At 47.1% G+C, this 22,560-nt stretch overlaps 1 protein-coding gene across 4 annotated transcripts in view; it reads right to left on the bottom strand.

Annotated features, from left to right (window-relative positions):
• Positions 1-2,736: 2,736 nt before the first annotated feature.
• SH3KBP1 (SH3 domain containing kinase binding protein 1) overlaps positions 2,737-22,560 on the bottom strand; it is a 340,352-nt gene continuing 320,528 nt past the window's right edge. For 3 of the 4 annotated variants that reach the window (XM_036840455.1, XM_036840454.1, XM_036840456.1), the window contains 5 exons: positions 16,021-16,130; positions 12,424-12,552; positions 7,962-8,230; positions 4,931-4,994; positions 2,738-3,784 (listed from right to left, as the gene is read on the bottom strand). In XM_036840455.1, coding sequence (XP_036696350.1) covers positions 3,743-3,784; positions 4,931-4,994; positions 7,962-8,230; positions 12,424-12,552; positions 16,021-16,130 — 614 coding nt within the window. In that variant the 3' untranslated portion in view covers positions 2,738-3,742. Of the gene's footprint in view, positions 3,785-4,930; positions 4,995-7,961; positions 8,231-12,423; positions 12,553-16,020; positions 16,131-22,560 lie in introns of all 4 variants that reach the window. The other variant, XM_036840453.1, reaches the window with a different exon arrangement.

Below are 22,560 nucleotides of genomic sequence, written 5' to 3' on the forward strand. Positions count from 1 at the left end.
CTGCTTCTCCAGGAACTCAACTCTCCTTTTTTAGTCAGTTTTTTTCCCCCCTCTATTTTTTTCCTTAGAAAATTCTAGCTACAACCTACTAGGTTACCTTGTTCTATTGTTTGGTTCAAATATTTTTATCACCTATTGCTCCAACAAGAAAAAAAGAATAGCCCATTTTACTGTGAAACCTGGATTCACAAATACGATTAGCACACGCTTTCATTTATGGAAAGAGGCTGCCCTCACAGCCACTCCGATTTGGGGTCACTTAAAAAGGCATGAAATAAAACTACCTCTGAGGAATCTGCATCTGCTTCATGGATTCTCCTTGGCTTCATGGGCTGCCCTCTGCTCCACGTGTTCGGAAACCCTAGGGACGGAACTAGGAATGACAGCAAAGGTTCATTGCCTTAAGAGACATGACCCCTCTCTGTCCTTACACCAGTGACAAACATTTATTTCTGGCCGCGAAAGAGTTTTCTCTGCCTAGGTCATTGTGTTTCCTCATTAGAGCCAGTTTTGGGAACGGCATCTTCTTCCCCTGGCTTGGGTCAAAAGCGCCAAGCCTTCCCTCTGTTGGACACTGCAGTCAGCCACGCTGAGCAACTATCACCCACACATGTGTTGCTTTGTTACAGTTTGCATTTGTACAAAACCAAAGAGAAAAGCTGTTTACCAAACCCTCTTGGTGCTAAAACATCTTGACATTAATTTGTGCTAAAATAACTAAAGGACTAAAACCTAATCTAATACAAAAAAAGAGACCATGATGACCTCAGGTTACAATACAAAGACCTTTGTGGGACCTGGGGATTATTTTTATACAGACTATGGCAACTGTAAGCAATAAATTATACACCCTGTGGTTTTCCCATCAAGGAGCTGGTTACAAAAGGAAATAAAAGCCTGCTATTAGTAACCAAAGACACACATGTGATGATAGATACAGGCTGTCTTTATGGGAGAAACAAATCATGTGCTTGAGTATGCTGTCTAGAGGGCTGTGGATGAATAAAAATGGCTTTACACAATTATTTGAATAATAATTTAATGATCTTTACACTAAAAAAGAATTTAGACCTAACCAGAATTTTCTGCTTAAATATGAATGTAAAAGTGAACAACTTAAAAATGGAATTCACAGCTACAGATTTTACTGGATTATTTCTCTTCACTTGGGAAAGATGAGAAGGGGGGGGCACTATATTCCATGTCTTCTGAAGACATTAAGACATTTCTCTGAGAGTAACCGAATTGTGGAAAATGGAGGAAAATGACTTTAATTCCAAGATATCATTCCTCTTGGACCATGACAACTTTGAACAAAAATATTTCCACAAAACTTCATTTTAATCATCTTCTTTACAAAGCACAATACTTAAGACTTTTCTAAATACAACTTTAGAAAATGAAGCAAAAAAATAATCTCCACAGATGCTGGTCGAGTCCATGCTGAATGCAAAAGAATTTTTTCAAAAGTGATACTTCCAAGCTGTTCAATATTCTTCACAGGCCCGTTTTGTAAAGAGTAAAGATGGTGGCTGTTCGGGCAGCGGCTCATCCAGTTCCATGACTGTAGAATCCTCTTGCTGGTTAGCCCATAGGGCAGTAATGAAGCTGCATACGCCAACTTCTCCTTCTAGAATTGCTTCTCTCTCTCCTGATACAAAGAAAGCCAATGGCTCTATTTTTCAGGTCGCCAGTGCCCCACGAGGGCACTCCAACCTCTCAATTTAATTTATTCACAATCTTTCTCTGTATACACATTATATAAAACTATACCATTAGGGATTTTCATGATGAGTAAATGAGAAATCCAAATGTCAAAGAATCCAATCCTCATTCTTATATTCGGTGGTGGGAAATTTCTAAAGGCTTCAAGTTTAACGTAGAAATGCCTAGAACGGTCAAGGGGTATAGGAATGTTTTATGTTGCCCTTGGAAACTTGGCGCTCCTGGCCCCAAGCATACTGAGGGCAAGGCTGCTGGAAAGGCAGTATGTCCAGGTATGAGAGTGAAGGGTGTGAGGCTTCTTTCTTTACACACTCCCTTCCCTTAACTGTGCCATCACCCTGGAACCGCACCTGGGAGACCAGGATGTCCGCGGCTCTGTAAATACTCTGGAGGAAATAGCGGCCTCCAGCAACAAGGTTGAATAAGTAGGTAAGAGGAAGGCGGGGGAAGGGAGAGAGGCAGAGACATTCATTTGTAATACTTTCGATGATCAAGAACGTGTGATGATTTTTTTTTTTTCATCACTCCTTCAGTGTTATCAATTCTCATTCTTTGTGGTTGTACAAATCTACTCATGTTTAGTAGTTTCACTCTAAAACTCAGGAAATGGACAAAGCAGCTTTGTAGAAACACATAAAACACCTTCAGGGGCCATGAAGGGACCACCCCCCCCACCCCCTAATCCCCAAACTACCTTGCAATACAGTATGCTCCCCTTATTTTCTGCTAAGGATGAGAAAACAGTTACATTAGTCTAAAGCCGAACTCTTCATTGGCTACAAAGATAAAGTGGACAAGCAAACACCAGTTTCCTCGGGTCGGAAAAAGCAATTCCATAAATGCAAGAGAGAGCCAATGGCTACGCTTCAACAAGCGCCTCCCCCCTTTCTCTTGGACCTGAGGAAGGGGTTACAAGAGAGCAAGGCAAATGAGATCATCTGAGTACAGTTTCAACAACAGCACACACGGATAACCTAGTGCAGGAAATAATACAACTCCCCCCCCGCCTTTGTTTTCATTTGCATTTTACTTTTATTTATTTTTGCTTTAATAATGCATATTCCGTTCACTCAAAAGGTGCAAAGGACAGGAAGCAGGGGTTTAACTTGGCTGATGAAAAATCAAGCAGGGGTGACATTTCTAGTTCATGAACAACCTAAAACTAGGAGAACTTAAAAGTCACAGCTGGTACCAAAGAGCACGCCCAACTTCACAGCTGTCTCCTCTTAGGACCTTTGGTTAGGCGAGAGAAGCTTTTTAGACAGTGGCCTCTAGTAGACTTTGATAAGTGACTAAAAAAAATAAATGTGTATGTGTGTTTTTTAAATCATGGTAGCTGCATCACAAAAGCTCCAATCAAGAGGGTGGTAAAAAGAAGGCACAGATCATTGCAAATACCAGATTTTCTCTTTCTCTTTTTGTAAATATACCATCATATATAAGCTAAAATTTATCTTAGGGTGGTGGGGTTTGCTGGCAGGAGAAGGGACAGGTTGGACCTAAAATTGCATATGTAACAGACTCCTTGAGGGGGACACAGAGCGAGGCAGCTTTCCGCCTAAAGCAAAAGAATGGGATGCTCGCTCCGGACTATGTGTAATACAAACACTGGGGGAATCTGTGGCAAAACACGATTAAAAAAATCATAAAATTATAAAGCTTGTAAACGAAGACTCTAAAATTACATTTTATTAATGGAAAATATCATCAAAATAGTACCACTATGGACTAAACTGCCTGAGTTTTCGTTTCGTGTGAGATCTCATAGTAAAAAAGCCTTTAGCACAATTTGCTCTGTTTAAGTCACAACCAGTGCCAGACCCAGGACTATACCATGGGGAAGAGTCTCCTCTTGGATGGAATTTGTGTTGTGCTATCAAGACTTTTGTGCTAATCTTTGAAACAGGGACATGTTGAGGCAATTTTTCATCTTTTGGCACAAGGTTATTTTGGCTGGGGCGGAAAATTTGAGTCTTGGACTTGGGATGAATAATGCGACATTTCATTTATCAAGTATTCATTTTGATTGAAGAGCTTTCTTTATGTCATTAACTTCCATCTATAAAGGAAAAACAAGAGCCGAACAAAATCACAATGAATTGGCTGGTTGGATAAAAGCTGAAAGATAAGCAACCTGGTTGATTGAAAGCAAATAATCAACCTGACAATTTGAAAGGGGAAATGGGTGAAATGACATCTGAATGAAGAGTTGATCATGATGCCAGAAATTGACATAAACCTAAAGAATAGGCACACCAACTCGAAGCACTAGGAAAGGGTGGATGTTTGAATTCTCAGGCTACCAGTATCCAAAATTTGTCAGAAGCAACGATACAACAATAATTCCAGTTTCTTGGCCAGAGGGTGGAGCAGGGTGTCCTGACACACTGGACCACTTGGCAGGTTTGGAAGGCAGCTGTGGTTGGGCCCAAGGGGGTGTCTATCAGCACCCACAAAGTGATGACAAGCCGTTACCTATCCTTTAAGCACCATGGATCCAAGTCACCACCAAGGGCCCCAACTGCATGAGAGCTGAAAGCCTACCATCTCCAACTCCTATACACTCTCTACCCTTTGGTAAAGGCTGAGTTAGATCAGAGAGAGGCTGGAGAGAGGGTGACAGAGCTCTGATGCCCTGCAGGACTGACACGGCTGTCAGGGAGAAGTAAAGGGATAAAGAGCAAGTGCCAAGTGTGGTCGGCTGTGGTCCTTGGGGTCCCAATGGCGGCATGACAGAAGCGCCAACGGGGTCTCCCTGGTGCCATATGCCCTCTGGCAGTTACGACAATGAGGCCTCTGAAAACTGAGGGGAACTTTTCACAGAGGAGATGTTTCAGATAAATTCCAAATGAGAAGCCCAACTTGGGGCACGTTTGCTAATGCCTCCCTTCCCCAAGACTTCCTGGATCCCAGGAGAGGATGTGAAGGGAGGCTATATAGTTCTAAGAAAATTCTCACAGGAAGCGCATCGAAATTGGTAGAGAAGTAACTATCATTTCTTTTCTTTATTTTTTTTAACATCTTTATTGGAGTATAATTGCTTTACAATGGTGTGTTAGTTTCTGCTTTATAACAAAGTGAGTCAGCTATACATACACAAATATCCCCATATCTCCTTCCTCATTTATTTTCAAAATAAAGCCCGGACTCTGCTCCCACCCCCAACTGAGCCTCTCACGGGGTAACAGGACCCCAAGGGACCCACCTGCAACCGAAGCCGGATTTTCTTCTCTTCATCCAACTCTGACAGTAACTGCTTAATCTCTCGTCTGCAAAGCAAATGACAAAGTTAAACAAAAGCCTAGACTTCCCCAACAAGAGATATGAAGTCTCTTATCGTTACAAAATCCATCTGATCCTTTTACAAAGAAAGTGTGGACAGAACATTACATTATATTTTCTTTGCACGGCTATTGCTTAAAGCCTGTTGCAGATGGAAAGGCCATTATTTCTGGGCTCCCCAAATATGTAGCCATCAAATAGTAGGTCTGAAATGACCTTTGAAATCCCTTAGTGCAAGTTTCTCCTAAAAGAAGATGGGGAAACTGAGGCCCAGAGAGGTGGCCTGACTTGCCCAATGACGACACTCCAGGTATCCAGGCTCATATTCGGTCATCTTCCCTCTAACTAGTCCTTTATTACAGAATCACTGGTCTTTACATGGACTTACATAATAATATTCATTGCAGACATTTTTACCACTCCATACATATTTCTTTTATTTTCACAGAGTTTTACATTACTGAAAGGTTAGTGGTATGTTTTCAGAGATTCTCACAAAATCGTGCAAATAGTAACACCTGAAAACTTGGAGGTAAAAGAACTGAACTAATGATATGGTAATCATGTCATAGAGAAAGTAGACACGAGTTAGAACACACAGTCCAGTGCCCTTCCCAACAGTAAACAATGAAGTAGAACAAAACTAATCATCTTGCAAACTCAGGCTCTACACTTAGGACACTGCAACCATCCTAACTCTGGTCAGAGAGCTGTGCTCCATTTTAGGGTATCAGACACTCCATTTTACGCATACATTTTTATAAACTGGACTGGAAAATCAAAAAACAAACACCGCAGAACCAGCACAATAAACAAGGTAGACGTTATGTAGCATTTGCTCACTTCAGATGAGCACCATGATGGTCCCTGAACTTGGGTCAGTGTCCCAGCACTGCTGTCAACACGTTGGGCTCTCTGACATTAACCACCTGTGCTGCGTTCCTGCATTTATTCAAGCACACGCTATGCTCCAGCAGTCCAGGTTGGGGAGTTAGCTGGGGAGGGAGGTGCGAAGAAAGTCACTAAGTCTTGAACTAATAAAAAAGGGTACACGTCTACGAGGAGGGAGGAAGATGGGGGAGTTGATGGAGAAGAGCCAGGACAGAAGCAGGGAGGTGAGAACTGCATGTTTGGGGATGAGGGGAATCAGCACAGACTTGAGCCGAAGGCTGAAAGGAAAGTGACGTCAAGAGCTAAGGTGGGAGACTGGGGGGGACCCAGTGCTCCTGGGCATGAAGGCCAAGCTGAGGAAGGCTGTGAAGGGCAGGCCTTGGAGAGGGGCCACTGTGATGTCTGATTCAAGAAGATGTTGGCTGGGGAAGGACAACTGCAGCCATCCATGCCCGGGTTCACAGTGGAGAGAGGAACAATGGGGTGGAGTGGCCCCAAGGCACTGGCGATTCTGCACTCAAGACTCAGGCACAGGCCATTTCAGAAAAGTTCCGGGCACTTTTCAGAGCGAGGGCCCCAAGGGACGAAGCCCTGGATCCAAGAGTGTCTGACCCGTCTTGTTCAGGAGGCTGAGAACCAGGCAGAGGACACCTGTCGCCTGGACATGGAGGGGGCCTTTGGGTACCCAAAGCTATACTGTGCCGGGTCAGATACGAGCTGGGGACTTGGAGGAGTTAGCGGCAGCCTGTCTGGCCCCTCAAGACCCGCTCTAGTCCCATCCTGCGGTTCTGCATATTTATCTGATGAGCCTCTTCCAGGCAGGGGGTGAGTCCAAGAGGCCCCCAGTTCATACGACACCTCCAGCCTGAGTGGAGCAGAAGCGAATAGAGCCGCAGTACTCAAAGTGAGTTCCATGGACGCCTTGTCCTAGGATGTTCTGGGGAAATGGACTCCGTGATTAAGTACGTTTGGGAAACACTGCATACGTTATCCTCCATCTTCCCACGCACAGCGAAGGCTCTGAGCAGCCCTTCGGAGAAGAAAGTAACTTTGTTTAACCCAATTATTCCCCAAAGTACACAAAACACTTCAGGGCCCTCCAGCTGCAGGCGTCCTCCCGAAGGTGTGACTGCGGGTCTGTGGCCCCATTGCCCGCCACTGCCCCGGGCACCTCCCGATCTGGGTGGCCAGGCACCAGGAATGCACTGACCTGCCGGGCCGCTCCACGTGCCTGTGAACCTGCCCGTGCTGTGCCCTCTGCTGGGGTGCTCTGCTCTTGGCAATGCTAGGTCGGCTTTCGAAACCCTACTCAGGAAACACCTCGAGATGCCTACCCCGTTCCCTCCAGAAACAGCCAACGGATCCCTAAACTCTCTGCGCCTCCGTTTATTCAGATAAGTGCCTCCTGACTTCTAATCCCTTTACCATTATTTTTTAACTGCACACAGCATCCTGGGTGATATGCGTGTGATATTTATTTTGGCTTGCAGGTCCCTCTCCCCATCTAAGCGCCCCTTGAGGATCAGAGATGCGGAGTGCGTGTGTGCAGGCATGCACGGAGGCTGCTCGAGTCTCCTGGTGAGAACATCTTGCTGAGTGTCAAGCCTCAGTTTTAAAGAGTCCCTGCATCTTTTGCATACATTGTACCCCTAAATGCAAGCCAATTCCTTCATGGGGCAGCTAACTGAAGGAACTGCAATTTTTCTGGTGCTAGAAGAAAAGCTGGCTGTTGGGATTATTAAGAAGTGGTGCATGCACATACTGTGTCTTCTGGGGATTTGAAGATCTTTCTTTTTCGCAGCCTGCTGAGCACGTCCCTTGTAGCTGACTCCTCCCCCTAGGCCCCGGCGCCAGCCCGTGTGCAGCTGGCCCAGTTTACACGTGGAGCTGAGCTAAATGAAGCTCCTCGGGTTCACACACCCACTCCCACCCCTGCTGCCACCATCCCCAGGGAGGCGGCCCATCCTCGGGGACAGGCTGGGACCCAAGGTGGCAGAACCAGGCCCTGACCCGGTGGAAAGCAACCCCTGGAGGCAGTTAAAGAAGGGGCCGCAGACACTCACTTCTGCTGGTCCTTCATGGTCTCGATGATGTTCCTCAGCTCCCGGACCTGTGTCCTCAGCTCCTCCACGGCCGCCTGGCTGCTGGCTGTAGGCTCCATCTTTGGTTTTCCTTCCGCGCCGAACAGAGACGGGGAGTTGGCTCTGTGTCCAACTGTTCCCAAAGAGGACGACAGGGGAGAGGGTGCTGCTGAGGACAGAGGGGCCGGCCCGCCACTGCCCGCAGCCATGGTCCCCGGCTTGGGCGGCAGCGATGCTTTGTTGTCGGACACCTGCGATGAGTGAGGACAGGGATTCAGGCTAGGGATTCGTGTGCTGCACCTCCCCGTCCTGTTTACTAAAACCCGCTATCTACGTCACTGTCCCCGCAGCCCTCCGTATACTCCACTCACTCATTCCTTCATCCACAAGCCCCCAAGGGCCTACTTGGTGCAGGCATCCCCTTATGAATTTTAAATTTGACCACCTTTCTGAACAGGTAGTTCCTGACTGGTTTAATGTACACATCCAGAGGCCCATGTACCCGCTAGGCTCTGCAAACCCTGAAGTGAGCAAAACATTTTCTTGGCCCTCAAGGAGCTTAGAACCCAGTGAGGTGCAGACAGACAGACCAACCAACACGCTGTAGATGAGGGGGGAGCGTGCACGCAGGGAGGGAAGCACACAGAGCCACAGAAGTATATACAGAATACATATAGAGAATATACAGAAGGGAGCAAGCATCCCAGAGGGAGGGCATCAGGAAGGAGCAGACAGCCTCAGCCTGGAGGAGGAGGACCAGGAGGTGGTCAGAAAAGAGTAAGCGGGGGGCGGGGGGTGGGGGAAGTTCTAGAGGAGGGAACGCGCTAGGAGAGGCCTGGAGACCCGAGAGTGAACTGCATTCACGGGAAGCCAGAACGTCAGGGGGGCAAGAGAGAGGTAGGGTGCACACAGGGGGCTTGCGGAAAGGGTTAAAAAGATTGCCTGCTGAGCTCAAGATCACTGTGGCTGCAGAAGGGCTGAAGGGCTGGTGGGTCTGGAGGTCTAGACAATTGCTAGGAGACTCTCATACAGTGAAAGCTAAAAACGGTGAGGGTCTGACTCAGGAAGCGGCCAAGAGGATAGAGAGAAGACAGCTTTGAGAGATGCGGCAATGGCAGGCTCATCCAACCAAGAGACGCAGTCCCTGCCCTCCCAGAGCAGACACCCCAAGGCCAGGAGGATGTGGTCCTGGACAGGCCCTAGCGGGTGAGGAGGAAGTACGGATCAAGGGCCATGGGTGGGGATGGAGGAAGGAGGCATTAAGGTTGACCCTTTCATGGGAGGAAGAACAGACTGAAGGCTCAAACAATGATCTCAGTTTTGGACACATGGAATTTTAGGAGCCGGAGGGATGGCCAAGGGGGAAGGCCAATGGGCAGAGCCAATGACTGAAAAAGTGAGTTGGGCCAGAGAAATCACCAGAGGAGGTGCAAGCCATGGGGGTGGATGACAAAGAATGAGAAGAGGCGCAATGATAGAACCTGCGGACGCCCCAAGTTGAAGAGGTGGAGGGAGAGGGGAGAGCCCTTGGGGACTGGGACAGAGTGCTGAGAGCGGGGATGGAGCCAGACCAGGAGAGGGCCTGGGTCATGGAAGTCCCCTGGAGGAGTTTCCAGAGGATGCTGAGAGGAAAATTAGGGGGGAGCCCATTTGGTGGAGCCAAGGGAGACTGAAATCTGATCAAGGCAGGTTAGCGCCTGCATGGGACGTGAGGGGCATGGCCTGCAAGTTTAGAACTCTTTCCAAACACTCGGCTGAGGAAAGAAGATGGGAGAAAGGGAGAGAGTGTTCGTGGAGAAGCCTCAGGAGGAGACAGGATCAAGGAGGCGTTTTGTTTGCTTTCAAAGATGGGGGAGACCCTGAGCTGGAAGGTATCTTGAGGGTAAGAGCCAAGGCTGAAGATGGAGGAGGCAGGCAGGGGAAGCCTGATGGAGAAGTGTCCTGAGGGGGCATGGAGGGCACAGGGAACACAACGGTCATGGGTGGGGGGAACAGGGGCACACAGCAGGCCTAGGGGAGGCGGCAGCTGCAAGGAAAGGTGAGATCACAGGTGGGGTGCGGTGGATGGGGGCAGGTAGTAGACAGGACATTGGGGGGTGAAGCGGGGGAGGGGAGGGAGCTGAGGCTGCCGGCGCCCAGGGCGGGAGCCAAGATGGGGCTGGGTTGGCACAGTGAGGAGGCAAAGTCTGGATTCAGGCTGTGCTACAGGGAGAAACTGGGCAGAGTCAGCCAGAAGCAGATGGGCCATCATTCCCAGCCTTTCTGCTCGCCTTTTCTCTGCCAACTTATCATTGAGGAAAATCACTTTCTGCTGCCAGGGAGAGCGATCCACCATCCTGTGCTTATTGTTAGCAGGAGTCATAGTCAGAGGGGCGAGGGACTGACATTTACGGAGCGCTGGTTACGTGCCGGACGCTGGCTGGACAACTGAAATGCGATTAGTTGGCACACAGGCTTGACGGAGCAGGAAACTGAGGCTTAGGGATGTGGCTGAGGAATTCCCCAAGTCTCACAGCTCATAAGCGGCAGAACTGAGATTCAATTCCCTCCCCATCAGCTGGACCCTCAAGCCTGGTACCGTGACCGTGGCTGCCTGAGTCTGAAGATTCATGCTCTCCTGACCTGATTTCCTTCGCTTCTTTTCTATTCCCGGGTTCATACTTTTCCCCATTTCCCACCTTGCATTCTCACGCACCTCCCGCAGCCCACCGATGTCCTCACACTGTCTGACTTCCAGGCACTTTTTGAATCAACGCTTCTCTTTGCATTTCCTACGTGACTCGCTCTCCTGTCCCATTTCAGCTAACAGGCACTTGTTATAAGCCCTCACAGACTATAGGCCACCAAATGTCCTGATCAAATTAGTTCAGGTGGAATTTCTAGAAGCAATAAACAACAAGACATGACAACTCCAGGCAAGTGAAATAGGCTAATGGGATAGAACAGTGCAAATCAGAAACGTGATGAGCCACTGCCCACCAATAGATGTCACTATAGAGACACCCTAGGGACGTCGGAAAGGCTGCAACTATAGGCATTCCTATGGTCACCAGAAAAAACGGATCTAAATCCAATTTCTGTAAATGGAAGCCTTTTATAAAGGAAGACTGCTTCAGTTTTGTGAATAATTACAATCGATCTGTTTTATAGGATCATATTTTTGCTGACTATATCAGATTTTTAAGAAAAGCTATACATGTAAATTCTTAAATCTATCAGAAGAAAATTCCACATCACCTTTGATTTCTTTGTGTGAATTCGTGCTTCGAGTGCTTTAAAAATGACTTCCATTTTCTGCTTTTAGACAGAAGGCAGCTGCTAATGTTTACAGAAAATAATTCCAATTGATTGGGTTCTCTTAGCACGAGAAAATGGAATTTTAAAATCTTACTTCACCATCATAGGACGAACAGAACTTGTACAGGGTCCCCTTCAGAAGCCACATGCAGTTGCTAAACAATGTGTTCTTTGTTCCTCACAAGTCAATAATAAAAGAGCTATACCATCCCCTGGGCGTGCAATGAAATTAATGTTTTTCAACATTTTAAACATTAAAATGACTATAAATTTATCCTAATAAATGAATCCAAATGAGCTTTTCTTTAAGAAATCCCATTAGTTATTCAAATTCATGAACTGCCAACCATAATTTGTGACACCACCAGATTTGAACATAAAAGTCACAATCTGTGGGCAGAGGGCACAGCATTTAATATATTTAATGTAGTCTTTCTAGACACCTCTAGGTTTTTAAAGTTGTTTTGGTTCTTGTGATGGTGGTGGTGGTGGTGGTGGTGGTGGTGTGCGAGGGCATTGTGTGTGTGTGTGTGTGTGTTTGACGGTATGAAGAGGAGATCAAACCACAAGAGAAAACATGGGATTCTCCCCAGTTTTGGAGACTGTCACATTCCTTAGGGATTTTGATTACCAAAGTAATCACTGTCACCAAAGAATAATAAAAACTTGTGTTGCCTGTTGCAATGGACTGAATGTTTGTGTCCTTCCAAAATTCATATGTGAAAATCCTAACCCCCGCTGTGATGGTATTGGGAGATAGGACCTTTGGAAGGTGATTAGGTCATGAGGGTGGAGCTGTCATGAACGGGGTTAGTGCCCTTCTAAAAGGGACCCCAGAGAGCTCTCTCACCCTATTTCCTCCATGTGAGGACACAATGAGAAGTTGGCAGTCTACAACCCCGAAGAGATCCCTCATCAGAACCTGACCATGCTGGCACCCTGATCTTGGGCGTCCAGCCACGAGAAATGTGAGAAATAAACTTCTATTGTTTATAAGTCACCCAATCTATGGCGCTTCATTTTAGCAGCCCCACATGACTAAGACATCTGTTTATCCTTGTTTGGTTTATAACTCATCATCAGAGCATACACGTAAAGGTAGGGATCCCGTGCTGTCGGGACACCCTCGCCATGGCTGGCCACTCACTTGGGATATGGTAACAGTCTTTGAAGTTTTCTTTGACGCGTCCACTCCTCTGTGTGCAAGCGAAACGTGTTCTTCTTTATCTTCTTCAGGACTTGGGGAGTCAAAGATATCAGGGCTTGAAAGGGAAGACTGGATAAAGCCAAAAGAAAATGCTCTTGTCAGAATTACACCTTAGCTGACATAGCTTTTGTTAGCATAATGCAGTGTGCCTTTCAAAGCACTTGACACTTCTATTTTGTTTGTCTCCTCATTATAACCATGAGGCAGAAAGTGTGCTATTATCTGTGTGCTAGAGAGAGTGGCAGAACTGGGACTAAGATTTCCTAGACTAGGGATCTTTCTTTCTATGGGATCCTTCCACTGATGCCCGTTGGTCATTTCATCCATGTGAGCATCTGTCATCCATCTTTTCCTGCTCAGAGCCTCTCTCTTTTTTGTAAACGTTTGCTGCCGTGTGCCAAGCACTCAGCTTGGTACTGAACTTAACAGTGACATGCCAGACATGGTCCCTGCTCTCACAGGGTTGACAGTCCAGTGGGGAAGGACACACAGGTGGAGAGGAAGCTGCCTCTAACCTGCCTCTCCTCCATTCCCTCCTGATCCTTTTCCAGAACCACCAGGTCTATTGCATAGTGAAGTGTCTAAAAGGACTTGTCTGAGAGGAAACCATTTCTGGGGGCAAAGGATCACTACCCCTGAGGATCAGTGACCAGCATTTCTGCAGCCCCAGAGAACAGCCCTGCCTGCCAGCACAGCAAGCTCAGGTCTAATTTGGTGCCTGCTGCTAAAACGCTGCCCTCATTGTTGTGGACAATCATTATCCATTTTGGATTCCATCTTTGCTAAGGTGTACTTACAGAATGGCAGCATCTCTTGGTAAAATATGGGGATAACACTCCTACTCTTTCTGCCTCGCTTCGAAGATCAAAAGCTGGATGAATGTAAACCAATTCACTGGAATCGCTTGGTCAAAAATGATTACTGTACTAGAATTTCCGTATTTTAGAACAAAGCAGAGGAAAATAAGAGTTCCTGTGGCAAGGAATCTTTTTAAACGAAGAATCTTCCAGAGATATCTTTAGGTGAGCTCATATTCAGCCTTACCTCTATGCCTTCTATCCCTGTGGTGGGAAAATAGTCATATTTCGAATCAGCACTTGGCACCATTATAGAAAAAAATCACACTTACAAATACTGTTTGTTTTCTTCTGTTTACTTACTAAGCAATACATATAGGGAAGTTTAAAGCAATGTTTTAAAATGAAAAGGTCTTGTTTGTTAATCTTCATTTAATCTGAAAATCCAATTACCTAGAATAACACCCGCCTCCAACCAAGCTTTCTTTTAATCTAAGCTTAACTACCTTACAATGCCTGTATCCTTTCATTTTGAGATTTTATTCCAAAAGACAGTTTCCTCCTCCATAACCTATGATTCATGAGCTGCCAATCAAAGCTTGCTCTTTGAATTTGATAAACATAAACAGCTCAAACTAGGTTGAGAGGCCCCAGGATGGGGAGTCATGACTAATGTATTTCCTCGATCGTTCCCTTCAATGGCCTTTTAGGAATATGTCCATATCCACCAATCCCATTTTGCTATGAAAAACCTACAGGTGCTAACAGGAAGAAGAGTAAACATGAATTCAATGTACATATCCATATGGGGATGGATAGGAATGAAGGGAAGCGAGTACAGTAATTATACTTCTTTAAAGCACAAATGTATCCTGTTGTTTTAAGTCCACAAGTAAAATTGTTCCATATCAAATGTCAAACTTTGAGCCACCGTTGCCATAAGCTTCCTGCGGTCAGGGACCATGTACCTCTTATTCCCAGTTGCAGCCTTCGTACCTGGCACAGAGCTTAGCCTATAGGAGATGCCCATCAGTATTTGTTGAATGAGTGAATGAATCAATGTGTGATCTAAAAGTGCAGAGAAGATGAGATGCCTTTACCAGGTCTCCCCCAAATATATACAAACTCCCAGACATGGGATGTAGGGACCAAGGGTGGGATGGGGGGTGGTAATTCAAATTTCTCTGTATTTAATTCTGATGCATCAAGGCCCTCTAGATCTTGAAAAGTTAGGAAGGATTTGGAGGGGAAACAAAAATGATGAAGGATTTATAGAGAAGATATGGGAGGTAGGATTAAAAATTTAAATACAGAGATACTAAGAAGCAATTAAATAGGCTATGCGTTTATGAGGTGTTTGGGAGGGTGTGGAGAGGTGAGAGGGAAAGGGGAAAGAAGGTGGTATTGACACAGTACTCTATATAAGAGTGAAAAAGTAAGCCACTGTTTCAAGTCTTTCTCCCCCAAAGATGGCAATACACAGATATGTTTCCTACAAAGAGGAAAAATAGGACGACTCAAACCACACTTCCAGAGCCAGTGGATATGAGAGAAGAGGTTCAAAGGAAGTGGCATTCTTTTTCTTCTAAATGATGACCCCTTAGGTAGAATTAGTAGAAAGTGTCCTGGGAAACCTGAAAAAGGTTAATTCCCTGGTATCTGGGTGAAGGTCCTAAGGCCTTAGTCCTGCATTCCCAGCAAGGACAAGGCAATTCGATACATAGAGATAAATAGACAGACAGAGGTATACACACACACATACACTGCTTGCAGAAGCACCAAGATTTTTCTACAATGACATTCACTTCAGCGTTTATGATGAATGGAAACAACATAAATGTCCAGTGACAGCGCACCGGCTAGATAAACGCTCGTATATTCCCAGGCTAGAACTCTAGGCAGCCATTCACTGTGACGTGACGGAAGGATGTGTAATGACAGGGGGAAGGTGTACAATGTAAGGGGGAAATGCAACTTCTAAAGCCACGTGTTCTGTGTGATCCCATTTTTGAAGAAATAAAGGATATACAGCAAGAGGTTAACAGTTCTTAGCTTGGGGGAGCAGGATTACTTACTTACTCTATTACTTTCTTCTTTATGCATTTCGTGCTTCAAATTTGGTACAATAAATGTGTTACAGGTTTCTAATAAGAAACAAAGTTATTCAAAATGACCCAAACAAAAACTTCTATGGGTTATCCGGAGCGTTCTGACTGTTGTCTCCTGCATGACCAGGTGCCTCGTATGTTTAAAACCCATCTCCTAAAGGTCTGTGCGGGGTTCCGTGGAGGGATGCCAAGGACGGGGCTTTGAGAGAAAAAGGCTGGGCCACTGCCAAGTGCTGTATAGTGGCAGATCCCTTTCTTTTGCTTTTTTTTTTTTTTAAGTAAAGTTCTCTTTTGTTCACAGACCAAACCAGCCTTGCTCTCCTTTCCCACCAGAAAACATGCCATTTTGTTCTTACCAATTTCATTTCGGGTTCAAACAAGAATCAGTCTGGAAGGAGAGAGAAGGAAAGTGGGACTAGGGGTTCCCCACCTCGCTGGCAGATACACAGAGAACAAAAAGAAAGAAACACTGCTTGATTCCAGAAGACTCTCAAATCACTTCTGGTCAGCAGCGTATCTCATGACCTCCCTCTCCCAGCGTGTCCTCGAATCAGCTGCTTGCAGAACAGTCCTTAGCTAGAGTCCCCGATCTTTCCTGCCTTCCAGCTGTCAGGAAGCGAGGAGGCACTTACGGACGTCAGGGACTGGGACGGAGGCCTCCTCCCCGTGGCTTTTGGTCTGCTTGTGGTTGGGTGACTGAGCTTCTCAGTAGATGACACCACGGAATCAAACCCTTCTAGGTCTAAAACAAAAGTAAAACAGATTTTTTAAAGAGCATCAACAGGAGTAAGGGAAGGTTCTTATAACATGCCATAAGCACCTCTTTTCCTTAATAATCATCCTTTAGGTCTGGATTACGCTTCATCATTTATGAAGGCTGTTTACATCCTTTGGTTATCCCATCAACGTGATTCAAACTGAATGAAAGAAATCACCTCCTCCTCCGTCTAACAAGCTATTATGGAGGAAAGAGAAACGTGATTCTTCTTTCCCCCTTCAACAGTCAACAGCTATATTCATACATCTTTAAAAGCTACAGAAAGAGGAGTAAAGGAGGAATCCTCTTTCTTCCACAAATCCAAGTCCATTTTGGTAGATAAAACATTCTTGCAGTCACAATACAATAAGCAGTTATCTCAAGGTACAATATCCTTGTGCAAGTGAATGCTGGTCGTTGATTCCAGAAGACAAGAGAGGGCAGCCTCCTTCTCTGGCTGTACAGCAATACTCTGACCATCACCCTACCATTAGATTCTTAACCCCCTGGAGACAGAGAGCAAGCTTCTGTTTCTCCAGATGACTCACAGAGCCCCGCACCATTCTGTTTCCAGAAGCATCGCTCAATGGAGAAAATATCTTCTTCAGTCATCAGTCTGCTCACTCACTCACTCCATTATGACTGAGCAGCTACTCTGTGCCACACACAGAGCTAGATACTAAGGCTACCCCAGTGAGCACGGCAGAAACGAGCCTGTCTTCAGAGAGCTCCCAGCTCTGTGACTGACATCTCAGATGAACGGAGCATCTTTCAGCCAGATCATCACTGCACCTGGCATGTGTCCAGGAGGAAGGCCTTTGCCTTCACTTTGCCACCTCCTTCAACAAATGATCAGGCCAAGGGAGTCACCTGGTGCTACAGAGTTCTGGGGATTTACAAACCAAGTGTAGATCTGGGTATGATGCACAGAGGGATGGCTGGCAGATAGGGGGAGACCCTGAGACTCATTACTGCTGGTGAATGGGGACACGCCATCTCTTCCTGACAGGGAGACCGCTTCATTCGCCATGCCAGGCGCTGCCTTCCCAAACCATTCCCATTCTCCCTCCTAACAGAGCCCCGGTTCTGTTTCAGGACAATGTGCCCAGCAGAGGCACGTCTGGTCTAAGCCAATGATGGCAACCCTGTTCCTCTTTGCCAGTGATTGGTTTAGAGGTAGCCACGTAGCCCAATTTGGATCACTGAGAAATAAAAGGAAGTCTACTGAGAGCCACTGGGAAAGAGATTTCCTCTCTGTCTAGAGAGAGGCAAGTGAGGCGAAGGTCATTTGTGTTGCTGCTTCCTCTTCCCTCCTGCTTGGGAAGCTGTTGTGTAAGAATAGGATGCCTGGAGCTGTGGATAGGCTTAGTGTCCTTATAAGAAGAGAAAGAGACTAGTGCCCCCTCACCCCCTCCACCATTTGAGGACACAGCAAGAAGACAGTGCCTGTGAACCCGGAAGAGGGCCCTCAACAGACACGGCATCTGCTGGTGCCTTGAACTTGGCCTTCACAGCCTCCAGGACTGTAGGAAATACATGTCCGCTGTTTAAGTTCTGTTATGACAGACCCGGCAGACCAAGACAGGCATGAATTCTGAGCTAGGTTGTCTGGGTTCAACTCCCAGCTCCACCACTAGCTGCCACCTGTGTATCTGGCACGTTTCTAGCCTCTTCCTGTTACTTCTTGCAGCAGTAGTTTTCAGCCTTTTTCCTGCCATTGTGCAAATGACTAACACATGAGATGGATGCTCTTGGAGATCTTGAGGGTAGCAGAGCAAAACAAATGGAAAGAGCTTGGGTGACTGACCGCCCCAATGAGCCACTCACCAACCCTGAATGACCAAGTGTCCAGGCTTCTCACCGTGTGAAATGAATAGCCCCCTGTTATTTCAGCTAATTTTAGTCAGATATTCTTTATTTGCAACTGAAAATATCTTAAACTGCCATAATTGCAAATATGCTGGCTCGGGACAGAAAAGATAAAAATGATGTGTGTTTTTTTTCCCTCCTTATTTTGGGGAGAGCTCTTTTGTTGAGGGTTATCATACAGGGTCTGGCTGTGTGACAGCTTTCTTCTATTAATGAACAGTCAGGTGTTGCCTGCAAACTACTTCCTTTAGTGGAAATATGCAAAACCAAGCACAAGTCACTGGTCAGGACAAACCATTACATTACACCTGGGATTATATTACATGACTTTATTTCAGCACCTAGTGAATGAATAATTATTCAACATGAACTCATTTTATCAGGGCAAAGCAACTGTAACCAAAGGTTAACTCTCTGAAGAGACAGCACAAGAAAAGTATCAGTGGTGCTCTGAGGCCGAGGAGCCAATCAGCACCCAGCGCCACAGCGAGGCTCCTGAAAAATGCCCCATCTGGCCAGCCAGCTCAGAGAGGCTCGGGGCGGGCCTCTCTAGAGCCCGTTCACTGGCCTGACCCTCTCAGGAGCCTTCCCGGTAAGAGAATCTTATTTTCCTAAAAGATTCCCCTTGAGACCCCACCCCAGGACTCACCTCTACCAATTCCATGTTGTTTGAAATCGAAATTCCCAAGTACACACTTGGATTGATGCCAAAAGCCATTATCTGACATTAATGTCCCCCCAATTAATTTTTTAAAATCGACTTTTCTCTGATTACAGAAGTAATATGTGCACAATGCATAATTTTTAAAAGCCATAAAATGGTAACAACAAAACAAAGTCAACTATAATCTTGCCACACCGAGACGAGTACTATTAGTATTTTGGTATATTTCCCTTCAGGCTTTTTTCTATAAATAGATAGCCTAGTTCACATGATATATAGTATTTCATTCTGCTTATTTCACTAAACATTATATGCCATGACGCTAAAAATCCTTCATAAATATTTTGATTGTTGTAGAATCTTCTATTGCATTGCAATTCATGATTTAGTGAATCAATCCCCTATCATTGGGTAATTGTTTTCAAATCATTCCCCCTCTCTCTGTTGTTGTTGTTTTTTTTTTAATTAAGGAAAAGTGCTGCACAAATATCCTTGCATGCACTCTACATCCGGTGAGTTTAGCGGGTTCCCCTGCTGGGCCCTGGAAGTAGGAATAAGGCCCAGGGCAGGGAGGTCTGCTGGTGGGGAGGTGGGCGTGAGGGGGCTGGAGGACATGAAGCACACGGGGCGGGGGAGGGGGTGTGCCAGTGCTGAGGGCCTTGGCTGGGCGCTGCCAGGGGCTGAGGCCGACCACCTAGGTCATGGCTCCATCCTGGAAACAGAAGCCAGCTCAGGAGGCAAAACCGGAGCAGGCTGAAGTGATGAAAGAACAATTAAAGGCCTGCTGGCTCCGGTTCTCCACCTTGGCTGCAGAGTGGAGCCACCTGGACAATTAAAAAAAAAAGGCTCCTGCCTGGATCCCACCCTGGGACTGACTGGATTAGTCTGGGGCGCCGTCTAGGGCAGGGCAGGCTCTCCGTCTCCCCAGGTTTATTAGTTTGTTAGTAGCAGCCACGTGCAGAAGCGCTGCTCCGGAAGAGGCTGGGGGATGGGGAGGGACACGCCAGGACTTGACCACGCGGAGGAGAGGAGAGGGCGCCGGGGCCGAGGGCCATTGGGTGAGCAGCAGGTGTCCCAGGGCCGGGCCCGGTGAGGCATCGGCAGCAAGGCTTCTCACAGGGTGGGTCCCCTGCCGACCTGCTGTGTGAGCAACAGAGGCGATCAAGTGGCAACCAAAGGCTTGGGTGACCACTGGTGACGAGTCAGAAACACGGTGGCTGGAGTGAGAAGGAGGCACTCGAGGGGGCCGAGCATGCAGAGCGGGGTGGGGGAGGGGAGCGGATGGGATGGCCGCAGGCCCCCCTTAAGATGGACTCAGCACATCCCCTGGTGTGCGGGGACAGACAAGGTCGCACCCAGGAGACTTCTGCTGGACTCCATCTGGGCTCCCTCCCCACCCTCCTGGGCCCCCTGAAATAGGGAAGTCGCAGGGGGAGCTGAGGGTTTGACCACGTGTGAGACAGGGGTCTCTCCTAAATCACACTTTCGAAATGACTCAGAGGTGGCCTGGTGTCTGTGTGACGCACTTAGACTGTGAGCCCCAGGAGGGCAGGGACCCATCTTTGCGCTCTCATAGTCTAGCGCCTTCCTGGGGCAAACATGCTTGACATTCTGTGAATGAAGGAACAAATGAACAAGCCCACGAATGAACCAACTCTCTCAAGAAAGAACTCTGATTGCAGGCGTGCAGCTGCAAAACAGAGGTGACTGCTAGCGGGCAGTGAGGCAGCAGCTTCGGGGTGGAAGGCAGCCTTCTATGCCAGGGCTGCAGAGAAAGCCTGGCCGGCCCAGTTCGTTTTACTGGCTGAGGTCTGCACTAAAAAGCCCTGCACATGCTGAAGCCTGGCCGCACTCAGCGAGCACACTCAACCAGAGTCTCCATGACAGATGGCCCAGAAGACTGCCTCATCTCTGTCACTCAAGAGTAAGAGGAGGGGGACTTCCCTGGTGGTGCAGTGGTTGGGAATCCGCCTGCCAGTGCAGGGGACACGGGTTCGAGCCCTGGTCCGGGAGGATCCCACATGCCGCGGAGCAATGAAGCCCGTGCACCACAACTACTGAGCCTGCGCTCTAGAGCCCGCAAGCCACAACTACTGAGCCTGTGCTCTAGAGCCCGCGAGCCGCAACTACTGAGCCTGGGTGCTGCAGCTGCTGGGGCTCGTGCTCTGTGGCGGGAGAGGCCACTGCAGTGGGAGGCCTGCGCAAGGCAGCACTAAGCCCGTGAGCCACAATTACTGAACCTGCGCGTCTGGAGCCTGTGCTCCGCAAGAAGAGAGGCCGTGATAGTGAGAGGCCCGCACACCGCGATGAAGAGTGGCCCCCGCTCGCCGCAACTAGAGAAAGCCCGCATGCAGCAACGAAGACCCAACACAGCCATAAATAAATAAATGAATGAATGAATAAGTAAGTAAACAAATAAATAAATAAAAGAGTAAGAAGAGGGCCGAGTCCTGCAGGGGAGCCTCACTCTTAACCTCCTCATGCAGACTCAGCTACATTGAACTTTCTACATTTGAGCTCAGAAAAAACACTTTTGGGAAACAACAGACAAAACCAAAGTGCCGGAAAGAAAAAGACACACCAAGGATGAGGTCACTTGATGAAAAGGGAACCTCAGACCTTGAACTTCGACTCACTTCTGCTTTCTGACAGCGTAGGGGGAAACTCTTCAGCACTGTAACGTAAATTTTCAGTGGCACAGAGCATGCTCTCATGACTGTGGTCGCAGTAGCTGAGATTAAGGCAGAATTTCCATGACTAACCCGTTGTGGTGCAAAGAAAATGTCCCAATTTTCATGGTAGTTTTGAAATGAATCAGGCTGAAACTTGATATGAGCTTTCTCGCCTGGCTAGGAATTTTTCCCTTTAATAAAAAATGGTTTTAATGCCCATAAGCCAATCCAAAACTCTGAAGTGGAAAATGTTGGGTATTTTTTAAAAGTTAGTTTCATAAGGATGAGAGGCCCTTGGCTTTTCTGATACTTGGAAGACAAACCCTCTACAGACATACAGGGATAATTCATGTTGGACACGGAGTCAGCTTCGAAAGGCCTTTGACTCTTCATGGCACACAGAGTTGCCCATTTTCCATGAATTTCAGTCACAGCCTATTTAGTTCAATTAGAAAATGTGGGCTCATTTTCCATCAATGGGAGGGATGGTACCAGTGACCACAGGTGACCTAAGACACATCCACTGAAAACCAGGAGAAGAAATAGTCAAAAGTCTGAGATGGGCCAGCTGTCACCAAAGGAACTGTTTGTGAGCTCCTAAACGGCTCTGTTTATTTATTGTAGTTCGCTGCTCTGGGCTTGAGAACGAGTCCTAGAATGGAAGTTTCCTACATTTGAAGCCTGGCATTGTCGCTCCCTCCCAATATCTCTGGAAACCACCTCATCTCCTGCATGTCTCTGTCAAGGATCATTAAGTCTGCTGGAACTTCTTGCTTGGAACCGCTGTAATGGATTTCTCACTCCAAGTCCTGTACCACTCCACAGGCTGGCTACCACCAGAGAGCCAGCTACCACCAGAGACCGTAAAGTGCAGACCTGAGCACGTACCTTCACTGCTTCAAGTCCTTCCTGAGTGCCAACGAAATCCCAGTGCCTTAGCATGGCCAACACACCTCTGTCCCTTGGGTGACTTCCTCCTCTCCCCTCCCCCTCCTTTCCTCCCTTCCCCTGGAGACATCAAGGCTTGGCTTGGCAACTAAGACCTCTTCCAAGAATGCAGCCTGCACCCTAAAACTGACCTGAGCACTCCCTAGACACTCATCACACCAATCTCCGCATTTAGCACCCTGAACTAACAGTCTTTGCTGACCTATCTGTCTCCCTTACCCGCCAGGGAAGAAGCCGTGGCTCTTACCTCTGTTTTTCCCAG

Source organism: Balaenoptera musculus, chromosome X (assembly GCF_009873245.2).
Source record: "Balaenoptera musculus isolate JJ_BM4_2016_0621 chromosome X, mBalMus1.pri.v3, whole genome shotgun sequence".
Classification (NCBI taxonomy): domain Eukaryota; kingdom Metazoa; phylum Chordata; class Mammalia; order Artiodactyla; family Balaenopteridae; genus Balaenoptera; species Balaenoptera musculus.